Genomic DNA, 24969 nt, shown 5'->3' on the forward strand with positions numbered 1-24969 from the left:
GCGGCACTGTCCCTCGCCCCTCGTCCCCCACAGCCCTAAGAATGCATACTCACCCTCGGCGGCAGTGCACGACGCATCCCTGCACCTGCTGGCTCGAGGAAAGGCGATAATACGAAAGATTTATGGCCGCACTCGTCCTGCCGCCACTCAACACATGCTCATTGACAGCACTGCCTTGTTCGCCGTCCCGCCAACAGGGGGCGCGCGGGGACTTGGGAGAAGCACAGGTATATACTAGCGGGCGCTGAGTTATCCTTCACGAGAGTATTCAACGCCGGTTCCAGTGCCCTGAGTGTCCTGAGCGTGATTACATTTTGAGCCCCCATAAGTGTCCCCTTCTGCATTTACATTGTTTAATTAGATAATCTTTCAATATCAAACATCAATAGATATTTAAGGCCCCTACAGACAAATGTAGTGCAAGCGGTTACATGTATCATTTGTACTATACCTAAAGCGACCTTGAGCGTTACCACCTGCACTTTGAGTTGGCTCTGCCCTACCGTGTGACTCGCAATTTTGAACTGCTACTTTATTTTTCTCAAAGTTCAATGAATAGATAATAAGTTCAGTCAATCCCGTAACATTTACTGTAAGTCACCCTCAGTGCATTGGGATGATGAGTTGCGGCATAAGAGAAAGTGTGTCACCCCATATCGCTGTGGCGGGATATTAACAGCGTAAGGCGCATGGGTGTTGAAATGGGTCTCCGTTCAGGGCGGCAAGAGCTACACACATATACCTCGTCATTTGGAATACATGAGTGAAGCCGCTTTACAAAGGAAGGATGTGTATAGCAATGTTTGATGGAGTAGTGCTTTGAGACGTGTTGTTTTTCGGGATGTGGTGCGGGGTTCCGTGTTCTTGCTCCATTATTAAGTGATGCAGCGGGGAATCCGTCGCCCCGCTGCGGCATACGAATGAAGCGTCCCCAGCGGCGGGCACGTCTTGCTTGGGTATGGTGCAGCTCTGTTGTGTGGGTTTCTCTGCGTTCAATTTCCAGTTCATTGTTGCTACTTCCAGAATCAAAGGGCTTATATGTTTTACTGTTTGGTTTCCACTACACACAACACTCCTAAGTATAATATGACGTAATGATAACAAGAAACTGAAAGATGAAGGCTGTGTGTGATCACCAGAAACTTGTGTATAATCCCGACCATGCGTTAGAGACATGAGTGACAGTAATAAAGGAGGACATTCAGAAAAATTGTGCAACATCCCCAGCGCTACAGACACAGACATGCTGTCCACTCTGACACGGCTGAGGGCAGCCTGCAGCCCTGCTGCCTCTGCTCATCGCTGCTCGTGGGCGGCACACAAACAGAGCATCAAGTTTTCATTTTATTTTCTTCACATAGGTACATCAGCGATGCGATATTACAATATGCAATATTGTTCAACTTACACTTAAGACAAGAAAAATGAAATGCTTTAAATATTCTCTATTTGGTCTATGTTACACTATATACACTATACTAGTCTTGCAGCGGCCATCCTGCGCCCGCCTACCGCTCCGCCCTTCCTACCGCTGCATATCTCTCCAGTTTGTACACTATATTCGGACGTTGTGCCCTGGAGCTGCCCACCTCGGGCAGCCCCTCGGGGGAGGCTCAGGGGCGTATCCTTACGCAGCCACGGTGCAGAAACCCGAACTGAGGCCCAGGGAGGCGGCGGAGGCGGCGGCTGCCGAGGACAGACCAAGGCTGCCCAGGCCGCCAGACATGGCCGACATGCCGTGCATGGGCGGCGCCGACATGAAGCCGCCCGCCATGGAGGAACCGTGCATCTGGCCGCCATACATGTAGTGGGACATGGAGCCGAACCCGGAGCCGCCGGTTCCGAAGCCGCCAAAGCCGCCCTTGTCCAGGGGCTTCAGCATGTCCGGGAAGCCGAGCATTCCCTTCTTCTTCTTGGACTTGGAGCTCAGCTTGCGGTTGCGGGTCTGGATGCCTTCCTTCTTCATGGACAGCGGGCGAGCAACCTGCGGAAGAACAGACGTGGTTAGACACAACGCACCACACTAAATAGATAGACAAAGGAGCAGAAAACATGCAACACAGCTCTTAATTTTCCCCAAAGAAAACACTCCGCCAGTTTTCTGATCAGTAAACTGACACCTTCCTAATAAGATGATGTATGATTTCGAAAACAGCCAGACGCGACGGCCAGTCCGTGCGAGGAGCGCCGAGACAGGCGGTGTGGGAGGCTGGGCTTGTGGGGTCAAGGCTGGATGCTCCATCAGTGTCAGGTTAGCAGCCGTGGGGCGCCACACTGGTCTCCGTTGCCCGCCGAGCCACGCACTGCGGCCCCCCGCCCACATCTTACGTCAAGATTAACTTTCAGGCAGCACCCGTTCCTGCGGTACTTCTGGCCTTCCCGCTGCACGCCACAAGGTCCATAGTCGCGGGCCATGCCTCCCAGCGGGGGATCATACAGGCGTCAGGTAGAGGGGGGCATCATTTGAGAGTATTGTGGTGGTGTGTGTCAGGGTGGACCCCCTACGGCAGGGTCGCAGCCCCCCTGGAGCGGAACTATTGTGGCTGGCAAGACCTCCCTCCTGCGACCCCCCGCCTCCACTCCCACACGCACCTGAACAGCTACCTGTGCCCCGCCCGCCTGCCCACGCCCATGTCCCACCCACGGTCCGCAAAGTCTAAATTACCCACACAAAGCAGCATGTCATTTCTCACACCAAGATTACCGCAGGACGACCGAGGAAGATGTTACGGAGGGAAGGCTGGCCGCGGGGCTACCGGAGTGGCGGACTGACTGACGTGTGTGTGTGTGTGTGTGTGTGTGTGTGTGTGTGTGTGTGTGTGTGTGTGTGTGTGTGTGTGTTCTTTGCAACAAAACGAGAGGCGAAAGAAGCATCAACAAACACACACACAAAAAAAACCTCACTCAAAACAAAACAAATACCCACATTTAGATTTTTTCCATCTCTTCTCTCAACCCTCCCTTATAGACCTCCTCCTCTACCCTCATCCTCGTTAACTACCATCTCCTTTATTTCCCCTCTCCTCTGTACCTTCCCACTGCAACATCTCTCTCTCTTCCCTTCCCTTACCCCCTCCTTCATCACCCCTCTTCCTCCTCCTCCTCCTTCTTCACTACAGTCTTATATCTCTCCTTCATCCCCTTCCCTGATTCTCCTTCGACCCTCCTCCCTCCCCCTTGGCCGCCCCCCACACACCCGCAGCAGACACTCGGGCCACAAAACCGAGCAGGTACGTTAATTAGACCCAGTAGCCGCCCCGCGTATTGAGGCGGAGGATTTCTGGGCGGAGGGACGGCATTGTGCGGGCGTGAGGCGGAGGACGGGGAGTGTATTGACCTGTCTACGTCTGTCTGTCAGCTTTACGATCCAACACACTCCAGTTTTGTCATCCGCCATTCTCGCGTCCGCTTCGCTCGCTTCCAGGCGGCTGAACCTTCTTTGTTAGCCGCGGCCCGAGTCAAAATGAGTCGTTACGCCGAGGCTAATCCCCAGCCGGGCCAGGACGGGAAGGAGGAGAAGAAGGGCAGGACCGAGAAGGAGGAGGAGGCGCGGGGGGACGAACCTTGGAGGGACTAGAGAAAGTGGGGAAAGAGGGATAGAGGCAAGGACAAAAGGGCGGCAGGTGGAATCTTGAGACGGGAGAAGGCAGAGGAAAGAGGAGAAGAGGCAGGAGAAGGGCTTTGGGAGAGACAGGGACGGGCAGGGACAGAGGAAAGAAGGGTAGAGACAAGGAAGGCGGGACGGGACTGAAGGAATCTAGAGGAGGGAGGCAAAGGGAGGCAGGAAAGTAGGGAGATGGTGGAGAGTGAAGACGGTTAGAGTTGAGGTGAGGGACAGAATTCACAGGACGGGAGGAGGCAGGAGAGAAGAGACAGAGACAGGGGGAGAAGGGTAAAAGTATAGACGGGAAGAGGCAGACAGGGCTGGAGGAGGAGGTGGATGGAGGTAGACAGGAAGAAAGAGACAGGAGGAGGAGGAGGAGACTGATGCAGGTGTTGGCGCATGGGAAAACAACCAAGAGTATAGACGGTGAGGGATGATGATAAACAGCCTTGAGGAACCTAATAATACGTGTTCACCGAGTGTTAATTAGCATCTCTAATACGAGGACGTTTAACTTTTTTTTCTTCCTTGGTGTGTGACGGCTGGTGGTGCTGCTGCTCAGTGAAGAACGACGCGGCATAATTATCGGGGAGGTGAGTGTATTCTCGTTAATTAACCTGCTCGCTTTATGCACCTTCACACTAGTTTTCTTTTTCTCATTCTTCTTCTTTTCCTGCTAAGTCAAGTTCTCGCTGAATTATTAAAACTGTATCTTCACTCTTTTTTCTATTTTTTTCGCTACCAAGTTAAGCTCCTAATTTACTTTCTCACTTCATGCATTTTCAAACTCTTCTCTCCTACTTATTTTCCTGCCAAGTCAAGTTCTCACTAAATTATAACATCTGCATCTTCACACACTCTTTTTTTCTACTGTTTTCGCTACCAAGTCAAGTTCTTCTAATTTACATTCTCGCTTCAAGCATTTTCAAACTCTTCTCTCCTACTTATTTTCCTGCTAAGTCAAGTTATCGCTAAATTATTTCGTCTGCATCTTCACACACTCTTTTTTTCTACTGTTTTCGCTACCAAGTCAAGTTCTCCTAATTTACAAGCATTTTCACACCCATCCTTTTTTTTTTATTGTGCCTCTTTTTCCTGTCAAGTTAAGAAGTTCTCATGAAATTACTACATCTCATTTTTTTTGTCCACTTCTCTCACTACCAAGTCAAGCTCTCCAAATTTACCTTCTCGTTTCATGCATCTTCACATTAATTTCTACTTTCATTGCCAAGTCAAGCTCTAGCGAAAATATCACATCTTCAATCTGTTTTCCTTCTCTCACTACTAAGTTAAGCTCCTAATTAACCTGCTCACTTCATGCATCTTCACACTCGTCTTTTTTCTCTCTTTTTTTTCCTGCCAAATCAAGCGTTCGTGAAATTACTAAATCTCCACAGTCTTTTTTTCCCTCTTCTTTCACGGCCAAAATCAAGCTCTCGTGAAATTGTTATCTGACAGCAAACAGCAACAAGGAACCTAATAATACGAGAGTTTTGAGTAAGTTAGCAAGACCTCGTAACGAATACATAGGGACGAAAAGTTACACTCGAACGATGCTGCTAAAACTTCATCATTCTCCCGAGGGCGGCGCGGCGGGAACAGGTTTGGGTGGCCACGGGCGGGTACACACACACACACTCACTCAGGCCGGGGAGGGAAATTTCTCGCCCCGCAAACCACCATGGAGAGAGACGGAGTGCGAGAAAACAGTAACTCAGGAAACTTTATAAGGGGCGACATTCATGATTAGCGAGGCGACGGCGGAGTGGGGCGGGCAGGTACTGGGGCGAGGAGGGGTAGGTGGTGGTGGTGGTTGCGGTGGTAGAGTGAATGGGTGTATGTATATATATTAGTGGTGGGGTGCGTGTGTGGGTGTGGGTGTGATGGGGATCCATGGACACACACACACACACACACACACACACACACACACAACACTTGACGGGAACTGAAAATAGACCACTGGGACGAGGCGTTACAGAAGCACTTGACGCCCCTAAACACCACCACCACCACCACCACCACCCCTTTCCTCCCAGAGCCCATACGCGTCAAACAGCTGATTATAAATGGCTAAAACTAGCGACAAATGACGAAAATAAATCGATATTAGGAAGACATTCAGTTCCCGGCGAGGAGCCAAGTCGATGGCCAGAGTGTCCGGACCTCCCTCCCTCCCTCCTTCCCTCCCTCTGATCAGTCCGGCGGCTAATTAGAAGTGGAGGCTGAGAGACCTTCCAAGAATGCTGGTGGTGACGGCGCGATACGAGGTGGAGATAGGCGAGGGACCACTGAATAAAGGACGTGACATATATGAATCTCGCAGGCCCAAGGTTATTCTGTCTTGTTCCACGCTGACAAATGGTGGCGAGGAGGAAGGGATGGAGGAGGACAAGGAGGGCCGAGGAGGAGGAGGAGGAGGAGGGCAGTGGCTAGCGACGTAGGACCTAAGAGAAACTACAAGTGTCGTTAGAAAGGAGTGCCTCTCGGGTTACGAAAAATGACGCTTCTTTACTGTCAAACGCTGCGGATTGACGTGTAGCGACAATTCATTTTCCACCTGCCAGATGTGTGAAACAGAAACTCTATAAGAAGTTACTGCCATATTTTAATGCATGGAAACACTTGAGAGGACTAAGAGCGTGTTTGTCGGAGCTCCTTTCTCTAATGCATCGTTTTCTTAAGTACTGATAAAAGTGACATTCGTAGTAAGGAAGGAAATGAACAGGGAAAGGGGACTGCATCATTAGGTGTCGCTATTCTAAACATCAATGCATTCTTTCGGCCACCTCTTTTGATTCTTTTTTGGGGGGCAGCGAGTAGCGGGCTTTTTTTATTATTGTTTTCTTTTTCTGTGCCCTTGAGCTGTCTCCTTTGTTGTAAAAAAAACCCCACTTCAGTATAGGCTAAGAATGTGCCTTTCGCAGCCTCGGTCACGTTTTCTCGAGCGGAGGACGTGAAGGCGGCGCTCATGTAAGGGAGAATGTACCGGGAAAGGAGTCTGGATCATAAAGTGTCTCTCCTCTCTAAGCAAACAAACCCAGCCACCGCCGCCCCTGACACGCGCTCACTATTTGCCTCCCTCATCATCCTCGACGCCAGTGAAAGAGAACACGGGAAAAAAAAGGCGCGGATCATAAAAACGGGCGTCTTACCGGCACTTGATTCCTGTCAGCTTAGGATACTGTGTTTACCTCGCAGCCTCATGCCCCGCCCCTCCCTGCCTCTCCCTCCCTCCATTCGTCTGTCCCGCATCCGGAAGAAACAAACGCCATAGCAGGAAATATGAAGATAAACAAGATAAAAAGATAAAGGGTTCGGCGCAAGCCTTTCCTAACTTCAACCGAGCCGACATCAGAGCGAGATGGACCGTCCGATTTCGGCAGCTGCTTTGGGCGTTTGACGGGACGGTCCCACGCTGGCTCCGGCACACCCAGCGCCCGGTAAACACCCCTCTGCCGCCCGTATATGAACGAGTGACTCACGCAACTCTGCAGAATGAGGTGACCCATAATCTGAGCCTACTAACGGAGCCTAAGCCTAAGTCACGGCGAGGGTGGGGTGGCGGGAGTGTGGCGCCAAGGCGGTGGGGCCGTCGCCAGCCTTAGCAGAGGCATGACGAGGTGGAGGGGTCTTCCGCCGCCGCCACCACCACCGACCACCGTCCCGCCCCGCCCTGCCCGACACCTACATCACTCGTGCCCCTTCCTCGCCTCCCTTTCTCCCCGACACATGCAAACTAAATCGAGTTAATCCCAAAACTATCACTCGGCGGGGCATCAGGTGTGGGCGCCTCGCTATATTGTTGCCAATTAATGACACAGAGGAGTATATTTAAACCCGAGCGTGCGGGTGGGCTGGCGACGGGGCTGAAGGGAGCTCAGTGCGCGCGCTGCTTCCACTGAAGTCGCTCTAACTCATGAACAGGGAAAAAATGTAAAGAGGAGGTGTGTCAGCTAGACAATGAGGGTGTTCACTGACACCTCCGCCAGGCGAGCAGAACACCTGTTGACGTGTGGCATCAACTATAAATATCCACCGGGCTCCACGTGCTTGGGACCTGCTGACGGGCGCGACGCTCGGAGAAAAACTGCAGCTATAATGTTATCGTCGGAATGGGGAACACAACATAAACCTGGCACTAAGCAGATCACAGAGTCGTTGCCGCGGGAAACAAATCTCCGCAAAGCACAATAACAACACCATTCTCGACATTAGTATAACACGCAAACATACAACCTGACAGTAAGCAGATCACAAAGTCGTTACCGTGAAAAACAAATCCTCACATTAATAACACTATTTTCGACACTAGTCACACAACAAGTTATAAACCTGACACCAAACACAGCACGAGGTCGTTCCTGCGAGAGACACATCCTCACAAAGTCGGCCAAGACGAGCACATTAAAAAAGAAACCTAATAGTGTGTGTTTAAAGGCCGCGGTCAGGCCGAGGCACGCCCCAGGGACAGAGGCCTCGCGTGCCGCCCGGGAGGCTGGCGGCGGCGGGGCGAGGCCAGGTCACGGATAACTTTCATATAATAAACATTCTCGTCCCGCTCCATTTTCACCGCTTTGGATTCAGGGTGAGGCCAGGCACGCTGTATAGAGACGGAGAGTGGCTGACCGATTCTATGTGGATGAGTGAATGCGTTAACTCACGTCGCTCAGGTATTCATAAACTATACAAAGCAAGCACTCAGCTTAAGGCACAAATATTTACCCATGCAGAGTTTAGGATGAGGCCAGACACACTGTATATAGATAATGGGTGACCGATTCTATGTTGATAAGTGAATACGTCGTCACGTCAATGAAATATCACTATGCTATACAAATCAAGCACATCCACACCTTTAATTAAGGCACTTTATCTTTGCTGAGGGCTTAGAATGAGGTGAGACACCGTACTGAGAGAAGCTAGCCGGCCCTGTAGATAAGTTAACACGTTATTTAGACAAGATTCAGCACTATAAACACGAACATTTACAGCCCTGAGGCACAAAACACACAATTAAGAGACTCTGCTTCCACTTAAGGACTCCGCCGACAAGGGACAGGAGGAAGGGAAGTGCCCGGGAGGGGAAACGAGGGCGGGGCAGGAAGGGTTGAGGCTGGCGGAAAAAGAGTGTGTTTTCTTTAGCGGCAAAGATGAGACGCGAGTGCAATTCAATAACCCTCTGAACGCGGTCACCGTGCAGCGGCCCCGTCCGTCTACGTATGGCCCCGTGCAATATACGTATACAAAATAGTGCCGTGTATGTTTATGGCTCTCCCGACACCCAAAATCAGAACAAATGGGTGCAGGACAGCGAGAGAGAGGACTAGATCGTATTTCCCGACGGCGCCACCACTCTGCTGCCGCCCGCCACCCGCCTCCTCTTTTTTTTTTTTATCTTTCCCATTTAGTAGTTTGGCCCTCACATTTTTCCTCTTGCCTTCTTTCAAGCGTCTTCTTCTTTCGTGAAACTCAACTATATACAAAGGGAAGTTACTTGATTTAGAATTATCGGCATAACATTACGTGGGAGCTGTCTGTGTCTGTCTGTCTGTTTGAGTGTGTCTGTCTGTGTCTGTCTGTCTGTCTGTTCACACGCCTCAAGGAAGGAAGGGAAAAAGACAGGAGAGGAGAGAGAGAGAGAGAGAGAGAGAGAGAGAGAGAGAGAGAGAGAGAGAGAGAGAGAGAGAGAGAGAGAGAGAGAGAGAGAGAGAGAGAGAGAGAAACACACAAAAAAAGACCCACAAAAAACCAGGCCGCAAAAACGTTTCTACAATTCCAGGTTCAGTCGTAGCCGTAACGTGACTTCTGGCGTAACCCGAGATCGAAAATGATGGGGCTGACGACGATAATTACAAGTGAAGGAGGGAGAGGGAAGGGGAGGAAACGGAGGAGCAGCAGGAAGAGAAGAAGAAGAAGGAGGAGCATTAAGGGGAAAAGGGGAAGAGGGGAAACGTTGGGTGTTGTTCCCCCATATCGCATCCTGCCCACCAACCCTCAACCCCTCAACCCACTGACTGACTAACGCGGCAAGACTATAAGGGAGAGCTACTGAAGAAGAATCGAAGGGTATAGAAGAAGCGTGGATGCCCCAGGTTAACCGGAGACACTCGAGAGTAAACCCTAAACCCGAGGAACGTGAGCGGTCGCGTTTGTCACCTTGGAGGACACCGCAGCCATGTGGACACCCTGACGACACCCTAATGCTCCCCCTCTCACCCTCTCTTGGCCTCTCCCCTCACCACAGGCTCCTCCTCCCTCACTTCTCCCCTCACCACTAACACTGCTCATCCTTCCTCCTCTCGCATCTCCCCTCACTTCACTCTTCCCTTCCCTTCCTCACTTCTTCCCTTCACCACACGCTGCTCCCCCCTCGCCTCCCGCCCGCAGCTCCAAACCCACAACACCCGTCCCTCACTCAGCCACTCTGCCCGCACCCCAGGAGAAGAGTGATAACCAGAGACAAAAAAAATATGTTGATGATACCGAGTGGAAATTAATGTATACAATATAGTCTTAGGTGTCTGGGCTTATACATTGGCATGGTGACAGTATACTACTTTCTCATAAGCAGGTCAGAAAAAGTGAAACGGGATCAAGTGTGCCTATTAACTGATGGATAAGTGAGGAGAAGGCATTTTTACCGTCTTGTTTACACAGTTTAGCATTTGTCTGTTCTTTGGTAAATGTACAGTCCCTCGTTCAGTCCTTGCAACACATTAAACAAGCCCTAACGTTCTTAAAAGCCTCCACTCTCTTCATATTCATCCCCCGCCCACCCTCACACTCTTCCCCTTACTACCATTCCTCACCCGCCTTCACAGCCCACTTTTCATCCGGTTTCATTCCTCTCGCAACACATCCTCACTCCTCTCTTCCTCTCCCCCCCACACACCCTCACACTCCCCCCACACGCGGACAGAAAGAGAAAAGCGTTTTTTTATTAAAGGACTGACTGACAATCGACGTGCGAGGCGGGAAGTCTAACCACGGACAGATGTTTGACGGCAGACGCTATATTTCACTTCGCTTTGGAATAATTATGTCCCCTACGACACCCGACTCTTCGCGGCGACCCTCGGCCCTCCGCGCGGCGCTGCAGGGCCTAAACTTGCCTGGCGGGGGAGGACTCACACAGAGATTCCTGGTTTTCGAGGAACATCTGTTTGAAGGGCGGTGATGTATGATCCGTTTCTTGTGAATAATTACGGGCTTGGTGGTGCTCCTAGAGGCAGGCAAAACCGGGGCTAGTGACAGGAGGTGATTGTCGCTATAATGCACAATGGACGGAGTCTTTAGCTACAGCCTCTTGTAATGATGCTAAGGGTGGCGGTACCGGGCTGAGACACGCGGGAGGACAGGCAAGGGAGGTACAGGCAATGACGCAAGGCTCACAGTCAGCTGGTGGAGGAGCGGGTGGCGTGGCCGAGCGGAGGGCGGCACTGGAGGGTGTGGCAGCGGCCCGGCCTCCTCCCGCCGCGCAGAGAGCACCTGGAGCAAGATGGTGGACCCGTGTGTTGCTGGCGTGTCAGGAAGCCATTTTCACGCCCGCCAGGTATATACATTACGCGGCGAGCCCCGGAAGTTGCGACGTGTGGGAGGAATGCCCGGCTCGTTGCTGCTCAGAGATTTTATATACAACTATCCTCTAGTAACTCAGACAACCCATTATTAACCATTACTTAATCAAATGGAAGATGACGAAAGGTGAGATTAAATTCCAATTCGAGAAGTGTCATAAATATACTTCCCTCTTGAAAGCGTTTGCGTCTTAGAGAGGAAGGAGTGCAGTGAAAGGAGGTCTGGTCTTTTAACTTCTTGAACTATGAGCATTCTACGACTATAGGTGGCGGCATGCAGGTCCGTCTCTGCGTTAATAAAGCAGTTAATTGTCTGCGAAAGGGTTGCGATCCTCCCTAGTGTTAATCTCCCTGGCGTTCTCTTCTCCACGGACGCGCCGAGTCCTGGGAGGAAATTTAGGCAGCTCTTCCCACACCAGCCCTTCCGTGACCAGCGAGAGGCGCCCAGATTGCCGCGCGCCGGGATCACCATGATTTGTCGGCAAAGGTAAATACAGGCAGGCGAGCAAGATTTGTAGGCGGAACTTAAATACGCGGCGCAGCGGGGACGATACAGTCATATTAGGCGGCGTCGCTAAGGTGGATTATCCCGCCGCGGTGCACAGCCTCGCCGGCCATGTGGACAGCGGCTCGTTATTGCTGACAAGGTGATTACCTCCGCGCCGCGCCGCCGGGCCGCTGTGAACACAATAACCCGGCGTGAGGAGAGTGTTCGGGACGCGCCCCTTCGTTCCACCTTGCGACCTGCGATGACTATGGCGGCGCGAGGGGGCAAAGAGGCGACGAGAAAAGGGCAGAGGTGGGCGAGAATAGAACAAGAAGGGGGCGTAGGTCCATAGGGAGGAACTTGCCTCTACAGCGCCACACATAAGACACAACAATCTATAATACTGTTTTTGAGGTCCCTAGCGAGCTGCCATATATACTGGAGACGAGTGGAGGGAAGTGCCAGCGATCTGAGTGTTTCTTTGAGGAGTTACGACATTTTTTAACGCTACAGAAATTGGGCTAAACGAAATAACCGTTAATGTATTACAAGAACCACCTCTACTACCACTACTACTACTACGACTATTTCTATTACTACTACTACTACATCAAGTCCCGTCCAAACACTTACGTTGTGCAGCTTGTAGTAGAGGCCGCAGGCGTTGCACACTGACTCCCCGTTCTGGTTTCGTCGCCACAGAGTCGTCGTTTGAGTCTTGCAGTTGACGCAAGATGTGCCTTCACGACGATTGGCGGACTGCAAGGAAGACAAGACAAGAGGGTTCAAGCGATGGCCTTAAAGTATTAAAGGATTAAATAAGATTGGGGACTAGAAAGAGTGATTCATTCCCATTGGTCGTTACGTAAAGGAGACAAGACACAGTGGTTCAAGGGATGGCCTCCAGGTATTAAGGATTAGACAAAAATGGGAGCCAGAGAGAGTGATTCATTCCCATTGGTCGTTACATAAAGCCTTTTTGCAATGTCCTTTTTTTCTTCCCCGGTCGACGTTCACTCAGCCGAACAAGGTCGAGGCAATGATTCATAATGGAGGATGACAAATGGAAGGGAGATTAAATTTAAACGGGGAGTTATATTAGGGGCCAGAAACAGATTACTTAAAACCCTATATAGCGGCGTGACTCATCCCTGGGGGGGGCGGGGGGGAGGGTGAAGGGTGCAGGGCCAGCCAGGGACGGCCAGCCCGGGGGAGGAGCTCATGGGAAAATCAATGACAGCGGAAGGCGATGAGGTGATAGTGTGGACGCCCCTCGCTGCCGGAGATGAGGCGTGATGGAGGAGGTGCAGGCGAGGGGCGGGGTGAGGGGCGGGGGTGAGGGTGAGGGAGGAGCGGGACTCACCGTGCGCTGCTTGGGCTTGATGAGGGGCCGGTTCTGTCCGTTCATCTTGTAGTAGAGGCCGCAGGCGTTGCACAGGTAGTGGCCGTTGCCGTCGCGTCGCCACAGCGGCGTCGACGTGGCGCCGCAGTTGACGCACTCACGGCCCTCTGGTGATGAGAGAACAATACATACATATAGTACATACAATACTAAAAATACAATACTAAAAAATTCGATAACAGAAAAAAAGTAATGTGTTGGCTAGCTATTCTAAGTGCGTTTCTTCTATACTTACATTTGCAGTCATCAGTAATTCGTGAAAAGTAGGACATTATCAATAACTTCTATATACACTGACAGTAATATACATAGACAAATACATTAAGCTGCTTCGGTAAATAAAGCTTGCTTGGGTGGTGACAGCTTTTGTAGTTACAGCTTAGGTAGAAACAGCTTAAGCATATCGACAACTTCGGTAGTTACAGTTAGGTGACAGCTTGAATTGTGACAGCTTAGGTATAGTCACAGTTCCAACAATTAAGAATGCATTGGAAAAGCAAATTTATATATCGTGACCACCCAGCTTAACGAAAAGAGACACGCAACTCGACACTTCAGAAAGAAAAGCTAAGTCAATACGGAGGTTCAGGTTTGAGTGTCCTGGAAACAAGAACAAGTGAACAGCAGGTGATCCGGGATGTCGAGGAGAGGCAACGAATTAGGGTGACGTGGAATGATCTATGGCAAGGCGGTGGCGTGGTGTGGCCGTAGCGTGCGGGGGGTGACATCGAGGCAGGTGTGTCTCGACAGTAAACAACGAGGGAGTCACGAGGCGCAAAACTGATGGTCCACAGCCGCGCGGGGACAACAGAATACAGCTGAACGCCTGACAAAAGGACGGAGATGGAGGAGGCAGTTGAAGGGGGCGTGAATAAACAGGTGCAAAGAGATGATGTTTAAAAAGTAGGAAAAATTTGACTTGACACTGAACGTAGAACCGAAAATACAGGAAGTGTTGGATATGAATAAAAAGTGACGTGTAAAAAGTGGGAAGAATTTGTCTTGACCGAAAATACACCGAAAATACAGAAAGTGGTGGTGAGGGATCTGAATAAAAAAGATGCACAAAAGTGATACGTAAACAGCAGGAGGTGGGAATACGTTAACACTGAACATATGGCCCAAAATAGAGGAAGCAGCGGTGTGGGACAGGAGTAAAAAGTTGCATGGATGAAATTGATAAAAAGTATAGAGTATAAGACAGAAACATGACTTAAAACTTAATAAAGAGCCCGAATTAGAGGATGTTGCAAGTTTGACGTGAATTTAATGATGCGTGCAACAATTTGAAGTTAAAAATAGCAAATTAAAAACAGCTGAACCCTGAACAAAAAAAAACAAAAAACGAATTGAAGGACCCTTATAGAAAAAGAAAGATAAAACTAGTAAATAAAACAAGCTAAAACAAATCCAACTTCTAATCTTTTTTTTTCTGGGATGGCAACTCCTTCATCGGCGTATTAGTAATGGTTGCAATGAGATAAATCAACACTAAGGGAAAAAAATATATACAGTGACCACGTACCAGAAACATTAACAAAATAATGTGGTAAATGCAATGCTGATTATCTTGCTTCTAAGGAAAATGAATATAAGGTATATAACCCTGTATGCGAGAGACTATCAGCGCCATCAATACTAAAACAAAGTAAATAATAAAACTTTGAACTGCCTCAGAGTATCATCCAATCCCCCTCGTGTAAGAATGTCATGATGCCACAGTTTCGTGCTGCCCGTCACGTGACCAGCAGGATGGCGTGACGACAAACATCGGATATCAATCAAACAAGTGTATTTATCTATCTGTCGATCAACCAGCGAACTTGTGTGTTGTGTCACGAAATCTCTTACGCAACACGGGGATAGGCTGGTCGTTACCCTACACAGATGGAAATGTCCTTGAGAAGGGTCGAGTGATTATTCAAAAAGCTTAAAGTCCGAAGATGCGCAAGATTAAACAAAGGAACATGCTTACTCTCCTTGTCTAGCGTACTGTTAAGCTAAATGGACCTGGGAAAGTATGAACTATGAGTGACTTATATAGTTAGCATAATTTCCTGCATGAGGCTCGCTGGATGAAGGTACCGGATGCGTATCAAGATGAGCAGGATTAAACAAAGGACCATGCTTACTCTTCTTGTTCTGATATCTTCATCCTTATATAGTGTACTATTAAGCTAAATGGAGCTGGTAAAGTATGAACTATGAGTGACTTATAGAGTAGTTAGCATCATTTCCTGCATGAGGCTCGCTGGATGAAGGTACCGGATGCTTATCAAGACCGTAGTGCATGAAGAACAAGAAGATTTAGGAGAACAGGCACCAAAGACGAGGAATGTCTTACCTGTGCTGGATCTCTTTGTGTTCTTGGACTTCTCCTGCGACGGGGAGATGGGTGTGGACGGCACGCTGTGGAAGGGCTTGCTGAACATGGAGGACATGCCCGACGAGGGGTAGAAGCCCGAGTAGCCGGTGTGCGCGAAGTCCATGGAGGAATGAGTGGGGTAGCCCGTGTAGCCTGAGGGGTGGGCTGTGGAGTGGGCGGGCGAGAGGGAGAGCGAGGGCTTGGAGGGGAATGAGGAGCTGAAGACTGGCGTGTAGGATGAGTCGCCCTTGATCTCGTTAACCCCCGCGATGCTGCCGCCGGGCGAGGCTGTCACGCGGTCTGGGGTCATGCGCGCTGCAGGCTGTTGTTCTGACTGCGCCTGTTGTTGTTGCTGCTGCTGTTGCTCCTGTGACAGCTGTGGCATGGGACTCGCGCTCATGGGGTGCTCCTGGGGCTGTGGCTGTGGTGGGGGAGGCCCTTGCTGTGCGGCGGCTGTTGGGGTGTCGTCAGGCGGAGTTGGGGGGTACCCGTAGGCGGCGTACCCCTGGGCTGCCTGGTGGGTCTGGTGGGCTGGCGTGGGTGTGGGCTGGTAGGTCTTAGCGAAGGGTGTGTGCCAGGAGGCGGCGGGTGTGTTGTAGGCGGTGGGGGCGACGGCGGCAGCGGCCATCTTGTCCGAGCCCAGCCAGGAGTGGAGGGGCGTTGGGAAGTGGGGGTGGGCGCGGTACATTCCCCCCTGCCCGAAGCGACCTGGGAGGGAGAGGAAAAACGAGGCGTCATAAAAACACATGGTCAAAGTTGCTGCGGCCGAAAAATATCAATTTGAGAACACCAATCATCCCCGCTGCCAAAGCCGCGACGATTTGTGCTGCTCAGTTCGAGGGGCAAAAAAATGCAGGAATAACAGCAGATAACCGGGGCGCATACAGGCCCGCGCGGCGCCGGCACGTCACGCCGCGCCTGGAGAACAAGAAACCCCAGCGACGGGAGGAAACTCAGCGAAAGGAAACCCCAGGGATGGTGAGAATGAGTCCTTCCCGCGGCTCTGACAGAAACGTCTGCACACTGCGGCTCATGGACCAGCGAGGGTGTGTTGTTAATGTTGGTGTCTGTATGGAAAGTTAGTTACTGAACCACTTAATAGACGCAGAGATGAAACTCAACTGAACACTTGATCCTTATTGACGGTCCTGGTGATTGCAGATGACAGACAATAATGACAATAATGATGATGATGGTTGCTATGATGATGACAATGATAATGAAAATGAGGGAGATATAACTGCGATGAAAAAGGATTATCGAGATTATACTAATTATATTACGTTTATATGACTGATGATATAATACATGTGTGTGTGTGTGTGTGTGTGTGTGTGTGTGTGTGTGTGTGTGTGTGTGTGTGTGTGTGTGTGTGTGTGTGTGTGTTAAATTATTACTATTATTTTATATTTTCCATGATAATCACCACCACAATTTTTATCATTAATGTAAGTATTAGTAACAGATGTCCTTGCAGTAGTCAACCAGCACAGCCGCCTACTCACCAACACCAAAAACAACAACAATGGTGATTTAATAATTTTGTTAACCGTAACAATAAAAATATTTATGATAATGATAGTTATATTAATTATATTAGATGTGCTACTGTTATAATTAATATTATTATTATTATTATTATTATTATTATTATTATTATTATTATTATTATTATTATTATTATTATTATTATTATTATTATTATTATTATTATTATTATTATTATTATTATTATTATTATTATTATTATTATTATTATTATTATTATTATTATTATTATTACCATTATTATCATCATCATCATCATTTTTATTATCATTATTACTGTAATCAGCATCCCTAATTACCTTTTCGCTTTTCCGCTCTTTATTATAATCTCAAATAGATAATTATAAGCCACCGCCATTACTAATTCTTAACACTAATGTAACATAACGACATAATGCATGACTGTCCGGGGGTTGAGGGGGCCAGGAGAGCGTGAGGGAGAGTGGGAGAGTGATGGAGAGGCGCGTAGGCGGGGCGGGGGAGGCCAGGCAGTGAAAAATAAAGATCTATGAAGGAGAGGGCGGTGGTGAAGAGGAGGAGGAGGCCGCCCGTTTCCTAGGCTGCATGTGTCTGACGGGGCCGTGATGGACATCCCTGAGTGCCGCGGTGTGTGTGGGGGCGTGGGCACTGAGGGGGGGGGGAGAGGGCCAGGAAAGGGGAGAGAAAGGGAGAGAAGAGGGGGTAGGAAGAGTTAAAAGAAATAGCAGAGTCACATTTTTCTACCGGCTACGTCGTGTTCCTCGTCAGGCGCGTGGGAGGAAAAAGATCTTGCACATCCCTCTTTTCTGAGTAAGGCGACGGTAAAACTGCGGCGCCGAGGAAAGGTAACGCCGTGAGGATGCGCGAATGAGGCTGCGAGGGTGTGACGCCGCGAGGAGGAACAAAAGGAACACACGGACGGCTGAGAGAGGCTGCCATAAAAGAGGAGAGAGGCGCCTCGCAGGTGGGGCTTCCTGGCCGCGCCTCCAAGACTCACGTGCCGGGTCGGGCCAAACGAGGGTGTTAATGCGTGGGCACTGATGGCGGGTCATTATAGGGGCGCGGGAGTTACGGATGGACGCCCTTACAAGTGATTGGTGCCTCCCACGTGACCCCGGGGTCGGCAGGGGCATTAGCCGCCTCGCGGGGCTCCCGGGCAGGCCTGAGCCGCTGCTGCTCGCTAATTCGTATCCGTCCACGCGATGCTCGGCGGCCACGGCGGCACTGCTTGCTGGGGAGGAATCGCGTCCTTTCTGTGCAATTTGTTGTTATTTTGGAGAGGAAAGAAAGGGCCATAAATCCAGCCCTTCTTCCCCTTTCTCCCGGGAGTGACGCGGGAGCGGCCACAAAACCGCAGCGAGGGCAGCCCTGCCCCGCCGGCTGCTCAGGAAGGACTGCCCACGCCCAAAACATCCGCTAAATATTTATTTTCTTCAGACATTTACTCTTCCCGTGTGGGGAGGCCGGTCGAGGTAATGGAGAATGACAGTTAACATCTGTATTTGGCAATCGCTGCGGTGGGAAGCTTTCAGGGCTAATAGCTTTAGGTGGAAGTTATGGCGAACAGACCCTCGGGGCCCGTCATGGGAACCTTTCATAATACCCCGCTCATGATGGGACGGGAGCCAGCGTCTTTTGAGCCACCTTTTTGGGGGGCACTGAGGGGAGGCAAATGTATATTGGGCGTAACTTAGCCAAAAACATACATGTGAAGTGCAAGGAAGTAACGGTAGAAGACATCAAGCCTCTGGTGGCTGAAGAAACATCACGAACAGTTTGAAAAAAGCAGCCGGCCGCGGAACCCACTGCAGGAAGGAAGGCTTTGCCCGCCCGAACCCACGCTACCCCCCACCCACCGCCCACACCACCAACACAACCCACTACTCATACCACCCTCACCACCCACGTCACCCACCCACCTCTTCACTCCCCCCCTCTCGCTCTGATGACTGACTCCATCATCTTCAGACGATCAAAAGAACATAAGCCTGAACGAGGGCGTCAAAGGGACTAAGCCTCCTTCTCCTCCTCCCCTTCCTCTATTCCTCCTCCCACACTTCCCCAACGGCGGCCTAAAAAGCTTTCCCACGTTGTCTTGCCCCCTTCATAGGTTGTCGGTTTTGGGTTCGAAGCGTTACTCTCAATTATATAGTAACTTTTTTTCGCTCCTGATTCGTTATCGCCACCAAGGGACTCAAAGCTCGAATAATAATAATAATAATAATAATAATAATAATAATAATAATAATAATAATAATAATAATAATAAAAATAATAATAATAATAACAGTAACTTGTGAATCTACTAATTCATTCATTCATTCTTTCATTTCTTTGTTAATTTGTTTGTTTTCTCCCGCCAAATGCGTTTAGACATCGGGCATCGGACAGCGCGCCTCCCCGTGTGCCTTTCAGCTGCTAAATTCTGTGCAGCGACGCCGAGGAATGCACTGAGTGGGCCAGTGAATGTCTTACCATAACATTAACGCCACGCCGCACGTCTGCCGAGGCCATCTAGAGACACGAATAACACAAAGACGAATTAGAGGCAACACAACAGCCTCTGCATGCTAGCCGGGCCTCCGCCTCGCCCCGCACGCTTTCTTCGTGCTGTGTCAAGTTGTTCTCTTCGATGCGGCGTCCCAGACTCATGAATGGAAAAGCAAATAAAACGTGTCTAAAGCCCCACCACTTTGCTACTTTACGGCCGCCGTGCCCGGCCTCTCCTTCTCCCACCGCTGCCCGGCCCAAACCTTGCCCCGGGGCGCGAGACTTTCGGAGAATAAAAGCGAGAGAATTATAGACAACACAAACCATACATCAACCCGTCTGTCCGTCCACTTTGTCAGAGTGTTTCGGACGTTTTCGTCTGTGATAAATTGACCGAATAAGGCAAACCGAAGACGAGTGGTCCTCCAGGGAGGACAAAGAGCCTGGGTGTGGCGCCGCGGGCCGGACTATTACAGGTGACGGATAAATTAATTTACGCCCATTACACCTGTTTGAGGAGTGTCTCTCCGTGAGTGGCGGGGGCCCGGCGGGCTCACGGGCGGCCTCGTTAGCGCCGCGTGACCCCTGACCCCGCCACGACCACGTGGGGGCTGCAGCCTCGTGGCAATTGCGTGTGACGCTGCACCTGGTGCCTCCTCCTGCTGCGATCCACAGGTGTTCAGTGAACACCTGTTCCCAGGTGTATGGCTTTATGTACTTTCATACACGACAACCCTCAGCCTCACCCCCAGGCCGCCTGTCTGGGCCCAAAGGACTGACCACACGGTCGACCTAAATTCATCTTGTTCGCCTCCTTAATTGGTCAGTCCGGCCTTCAGGACGCATCGCCTCCCCCTCCCTCCAGCCTTTGTGACGCTCCAGTGGGCCTCACGGAGAGACGTGAAGGGGGGGGGGGGTAGGCAACCCCCACTCCATCCCGCCCTTGTAAGTGCAGCACAGCTGTACGCACTGCAACTCATGTCATATTTCTTTATACATGATCTATATGAAAAATCAACACTGAGTGCATGAAGGGAATAAGCTACAAGGATATACTACATGTACACTAAACTAATACAGAGGTATATTTGCTCCTCCCAGCCCGCCCTCCGAGCCGGGGGCGGAGGGGGTGAGGGGAGTTAAGGGGGGCCTTCGCTTCCGTTCCGGTCGTCCTGCGCCAACTAGACAACAGGGAGACGCGAGGCGAGAAATCTCTGTCTTTCCAATTATTCTAAATGACCACAGGGATTACCAGGAGGCCCTCCTCGGCGGCTCCTCCCCGGGGCTGTTTACTCAACCCTCGCCCGCCCCACCGGGTTTACGACGCCCCCCCCCCCCCACGCCGCGCCCCGAGGGAGAGGGAGGAGCGGGGTGGGAAGGGAAGCGCCTCACACATTATCCTAAATTCTGATAAATCTGCAAAACTTATCAGGGAGTTATGAAATTACTGGGCTGAGTAAACTGTTGAGTGCACGGCTCATTGAGGGGGCGGGAAGCGTGACCACCGGGTGGAGGGGGAACGTGGAGAGGGGCAGGAAGAACTGGGTAACTAATGGGTGGGGGTGCTGGGAGGGGGAGAGTACCGCTACTAGGTGACCAGTGGATGAGCTGTAGGGGGGTGGGGGAGGATCGGCCACTGGGTGACTGAGGGGGAGGGTGCTGGATGGAGAGGAAGCCCCACGTAACTAGTGGCTAAGTGATGGGGAAACGCCACGTAAATTTCAGCTGCATGTGATGTATTCAGATGTTAGTTTTGTGTTGGTGATCAGCCTCGAGGCCTCAGCTTGCCCAGACGGCCTTCCGCCCCTCGTGGTGGAGGTATTTACTACAGGAATTATCAGGAATTCTTTGATGCAGCATTCATCACTACGCTGCACGCAAACTGACCGCCGTCTGGATTTCTCTCCACTTTAGAATAATTGATCTTAACAATAAGTAAGCTTAAGTAAAGTAAAAATGATGATGATGATAATAATAATAATAATAATAATAATAATAATAATAATAATAATAATAATAATAAAAATAATAATAATAATAATAATAATAATAATAATAAATACTACTACTGCTACTACTATTACTATTACTACTACTACTACTAATAATAATAATAATAATAATAAATAATAGTAATATAACTATGTATAAATCAAACAAAAATTACATAAAAATGATTATAAAAAAATATTATAACACTGCTAAGATAATGATAATGATGGTAACAATAATACTAACGATTATAATGACAACAATAACGATAATAATAATAAAAGAAATAATAATAATAATAATAATAATAATAATAATAATAATAATAATAATAATAATAATAATAATAATAATAATAATAATAATAATAATAATAATAATAATAATAGCGATGAAAATAATATGATACACTAAATAAAAATAGTAATAAAGTACCAATAAGGCAACAACATTGATAATAGATAACAACAATAAAAAAAAAAAAAAAAATAAAACCTATACCAGAACTTTTCCTTATTTTGTTTGCCTGTCTGTCTGGCCGCTACAGATGTTCGCGGGGCAACATCTGTGGCGGGGGAAGGGGTGTGGATGAGGGGCCGGAGAGGGATGCTGTGTGTTATGGGGGACGCTTCATCTTTTCTCTCAATGATGATGATAATGGTGATGTATGCTCGGCGGTGGTGGAGGTGATGGCGGCGGCGGTGGTGGTGGTTACGGAGTCCTATTATGAGGTTATGAGCCCAGACCTAATACCATTAATAGTCGTGTGATGAATGAATGACCAGGATGTTTTGTTACCTAAAGATCTGTGTGTGTGTGTGTGTGTGTGTGTGTGTGTGTGTGTGTGTGTGTGTGTGTGTGTGTGTGCTTATATTATTATTATCATTATTAATTATAATTATTATTATTATCATTATCATTATCTATATTCATATTATTATCGTTATTATTATTACTATTATTATTACTACTACTACTACTACTACTACTACTACTGCTACCATTACTACTATCATAGTCAAAATAATAATATTAATAATAATAATAATAATAATAATAATAATAATAATAATAATAATAATTATTATTATTATTATTATTATTATTATTATTATTATTATTATTATTATTATTATTATTATTATTATTATTATTATTATTATTATTATTATTATTATTATTATTATTATTATTATTATTATTATTATTATTATTATTATTATTATTATTATTATTATTATTATTATTATTATTATTATTATTATTATTATTATCATTATTATCATTATCATTAATATTATTTATTAATATTGTTATCGTTATAACTATTGTTATTGTTATTGTTGTTACTGTTATTGTTGTATATCTTTACATAATTATTTGCTAGTGTTTATTTGTTTACTTGTTTATTTATATGTGTGTTTGTTGAATTACTAGGTCTTTACACAAATTTAAATGCACCACTGTGTGTGTGTGTGTGTGTGTGTGTGTGTGTGTGTGTGTGTGTGTGTGTGTGTGTGTGTGTGTGTGTGCGCGCAGACCTTTCAACACGCACGGCACAATAATTCATGACTACGCCGCCGCTGCGTCTCCGAGTTACGACTAAAATAAAACTGAGCGTCGGGAGGACGTGGGCACCCTGTGTTCCCTCGAGTGTGTGTGTGCGGGGCAGGACAAGCGGAGCGGGAAAACTGCTGAACTAATCATTGGCTTTCCCGCCCTGGCTCCCTCTCACTACCCAGCCCCGCACCCTCGCACACTTACTACTCCAAGCCACCCACCCGCACTCCCTCCGTCTTTCACAACTCTCGCAACTCGGAGAACATAATTAATCCATCATCTTTCTAGTCAGTCCGCGAGGGAGTTTGCGCGACCTGGTGTGACATATTGTGCCGGGTCGCAGCGGTGACGTTTCGGCGGCAGCGGCATGTCATACGCCGCGCTGCCTTACAATTTAGTGAGATCCTCGCCCTGGGTTGGCTTGTACGCCGCTCGGGTTACACAGCTTTTTGCCGCGCCGGGAGTGCCTGAGCCGCCCCTCCCGCTGCACCACACTCCGCTCCTCTCCCAGGTTGCCGCTGCCGCCGCCACCTCGCCCAGCACTCACAGTCCTCAACAGACACTTATTTTTTTTGCCTCATGGACGCGTTTGAGGCTGACAAGACGCTGCTTCCCTGCCGCTGAGGTTGTACACAAGCCTAGCACATGATTAAAATTCTTAGCGAGGGTGACACGACTGCCTGGCATCCTACTGCACGTCACTGCGCAGCTGAACACGCTGCCTTCAGTATGCAGCGGCGGGTTAATGTGTTGGTATTAGGAGTCCGTCATACTATCAGTGTTAGCGCCAATAAGAATCTCGAGGCTGACATGGCGAAGGTCCACTGCGGTTTGTTGTGTCTCTCAGGATGATTAAATCAAGTTAAAGAATGTTCGAGGCAGGCTGCAATGCTTCTGAATAATTTAAAGGACGTTGTCGTTTAAGATAATAATGCTGCAAAAAAAATAACCTTGGTTGATGGGGGGCGCAGAGTTACTCAGTGTCATTGCCAGTTAGCAGCTGCTCCAAGGACGGACAAACAGCGCAGCGAGGGACAGGTTTTTGGTACTGTCATCTTGTATAATATTTTGTGTCCGTCCGGTCTTGGAGAGAAAAAAATATCTCATATATTAATACTGAGTATTTATATATCACTCCTAGAAAAAATGTTATATCCCTTACAACGCGAAGGGGGGGGAACAACGTCCACAGGGCGGCGGGAAACAATATCTGCAGTGGGCGGCGGCGGCGGCGGCGGCGACGACAGCGGCGGCGCGGCGAGCGGCAGCGGGAGGGCGGGCCAGGCGCCGCCCGCTGCTGCCTTGTGTGGAAGCCATTAAGTAACCTTTTTTTGCCCATGGAAGGGGCTAATTTGAGGCATTAATTCCTTTGTGTAATTATACGTCTGAATTAAGGAGCAGAATGTCCCCCTGAGAGGCACTGAGGAATGTGCCCCGAGGCTGCTGTTGCCCGGGCGGGGCGGGACGGGGAGGGGCGGGGGTGCTGCAATGCACATATATAAATACTGTATTAAGTCCATCACAAAAGCCTCATTGATGCATACTTTAAGTAATACTACTATATTTTCTTCCTGCCATACCGCAGCGGATTGGCAGGGAACACCGTCGCGTCCCCGCCGCCGCCGCCGCCGCCATGGTAATGACAATCCAGAAAAAAATATTTAATAATTTTCACGTAATAATATGAAGAACTGCCGATGTGAGTGAGGGCGGTGAACGGTGACGGTGTCCCCGGAAGGAGTGTGGCGCCCTGCCTGCTGGCGGCGGCGGCGGCAATCCGCGGACGCATGCTCCGAGCGCGACCACAGGCAGACAAGGACTTGACTAAAAACGGACGATGAACAGAGGACCACAAAGCCAGAAAATTAAGATTGAGAATAAGATGTATAATTTCTTCGAGGAGGGATTATTTAGATAATGTATGACAAGCGTGGGACAGCGGAACACTGGCGAGGCCTAGAC

General features: G+C 49.0%; 1 protein-coding gene across 2 annotated transcripts in view; it reads right to left on the bottom strand.

The window, feature by feature from the left end:
- Positions 1–1331: 1331 nt before the first annotated feature.
- Positions 1332–24969, bottom strand: part of LOC127009161 (GATA-binding factor 3-like) — a 25921-nt gene continuing 2283 nt past the window's right edge. For both annotated transcript variants that reach the window (XM_050881954.1, XM_050881955.1), the window contains exons 3-6: positions 15418–16146; positions 13035–13180; positions 12305–12430; positions 1332–1984 (exon numbers count right to left, since the gene is read on the bottom strand). In XM_050881954.1, coding sequence (XP_050737911.1) covers positions 1628–1984; positions 12305–12430; positions 13035–13180; positions 15418–16146 — 1358 coding nt within the window. In that variant the 3' untranslated portion in view covers positions 1332–1627. The remainder of the gene's footprint in view (positions 1985–12304; positions 12431–13034; positions 13181–15417; positions 16147–24969) is intronic.

This window comes from Eriocheir sinensis, chromosome 40 (genome assembly GCF_024679095.1).
Source record: "Eriocheir sinensis breed Jianghai 21 chromosome 40, ASM2467909v1, whole genome shotgun sequence".
Taxonomy (NCBI): domain Eukaryota; kingdom Metazoa; phylum Arthropoda; class Malacostraca; order Decapoda; family Varunidae; genus Eriocheir; species Eriocheir sinensis.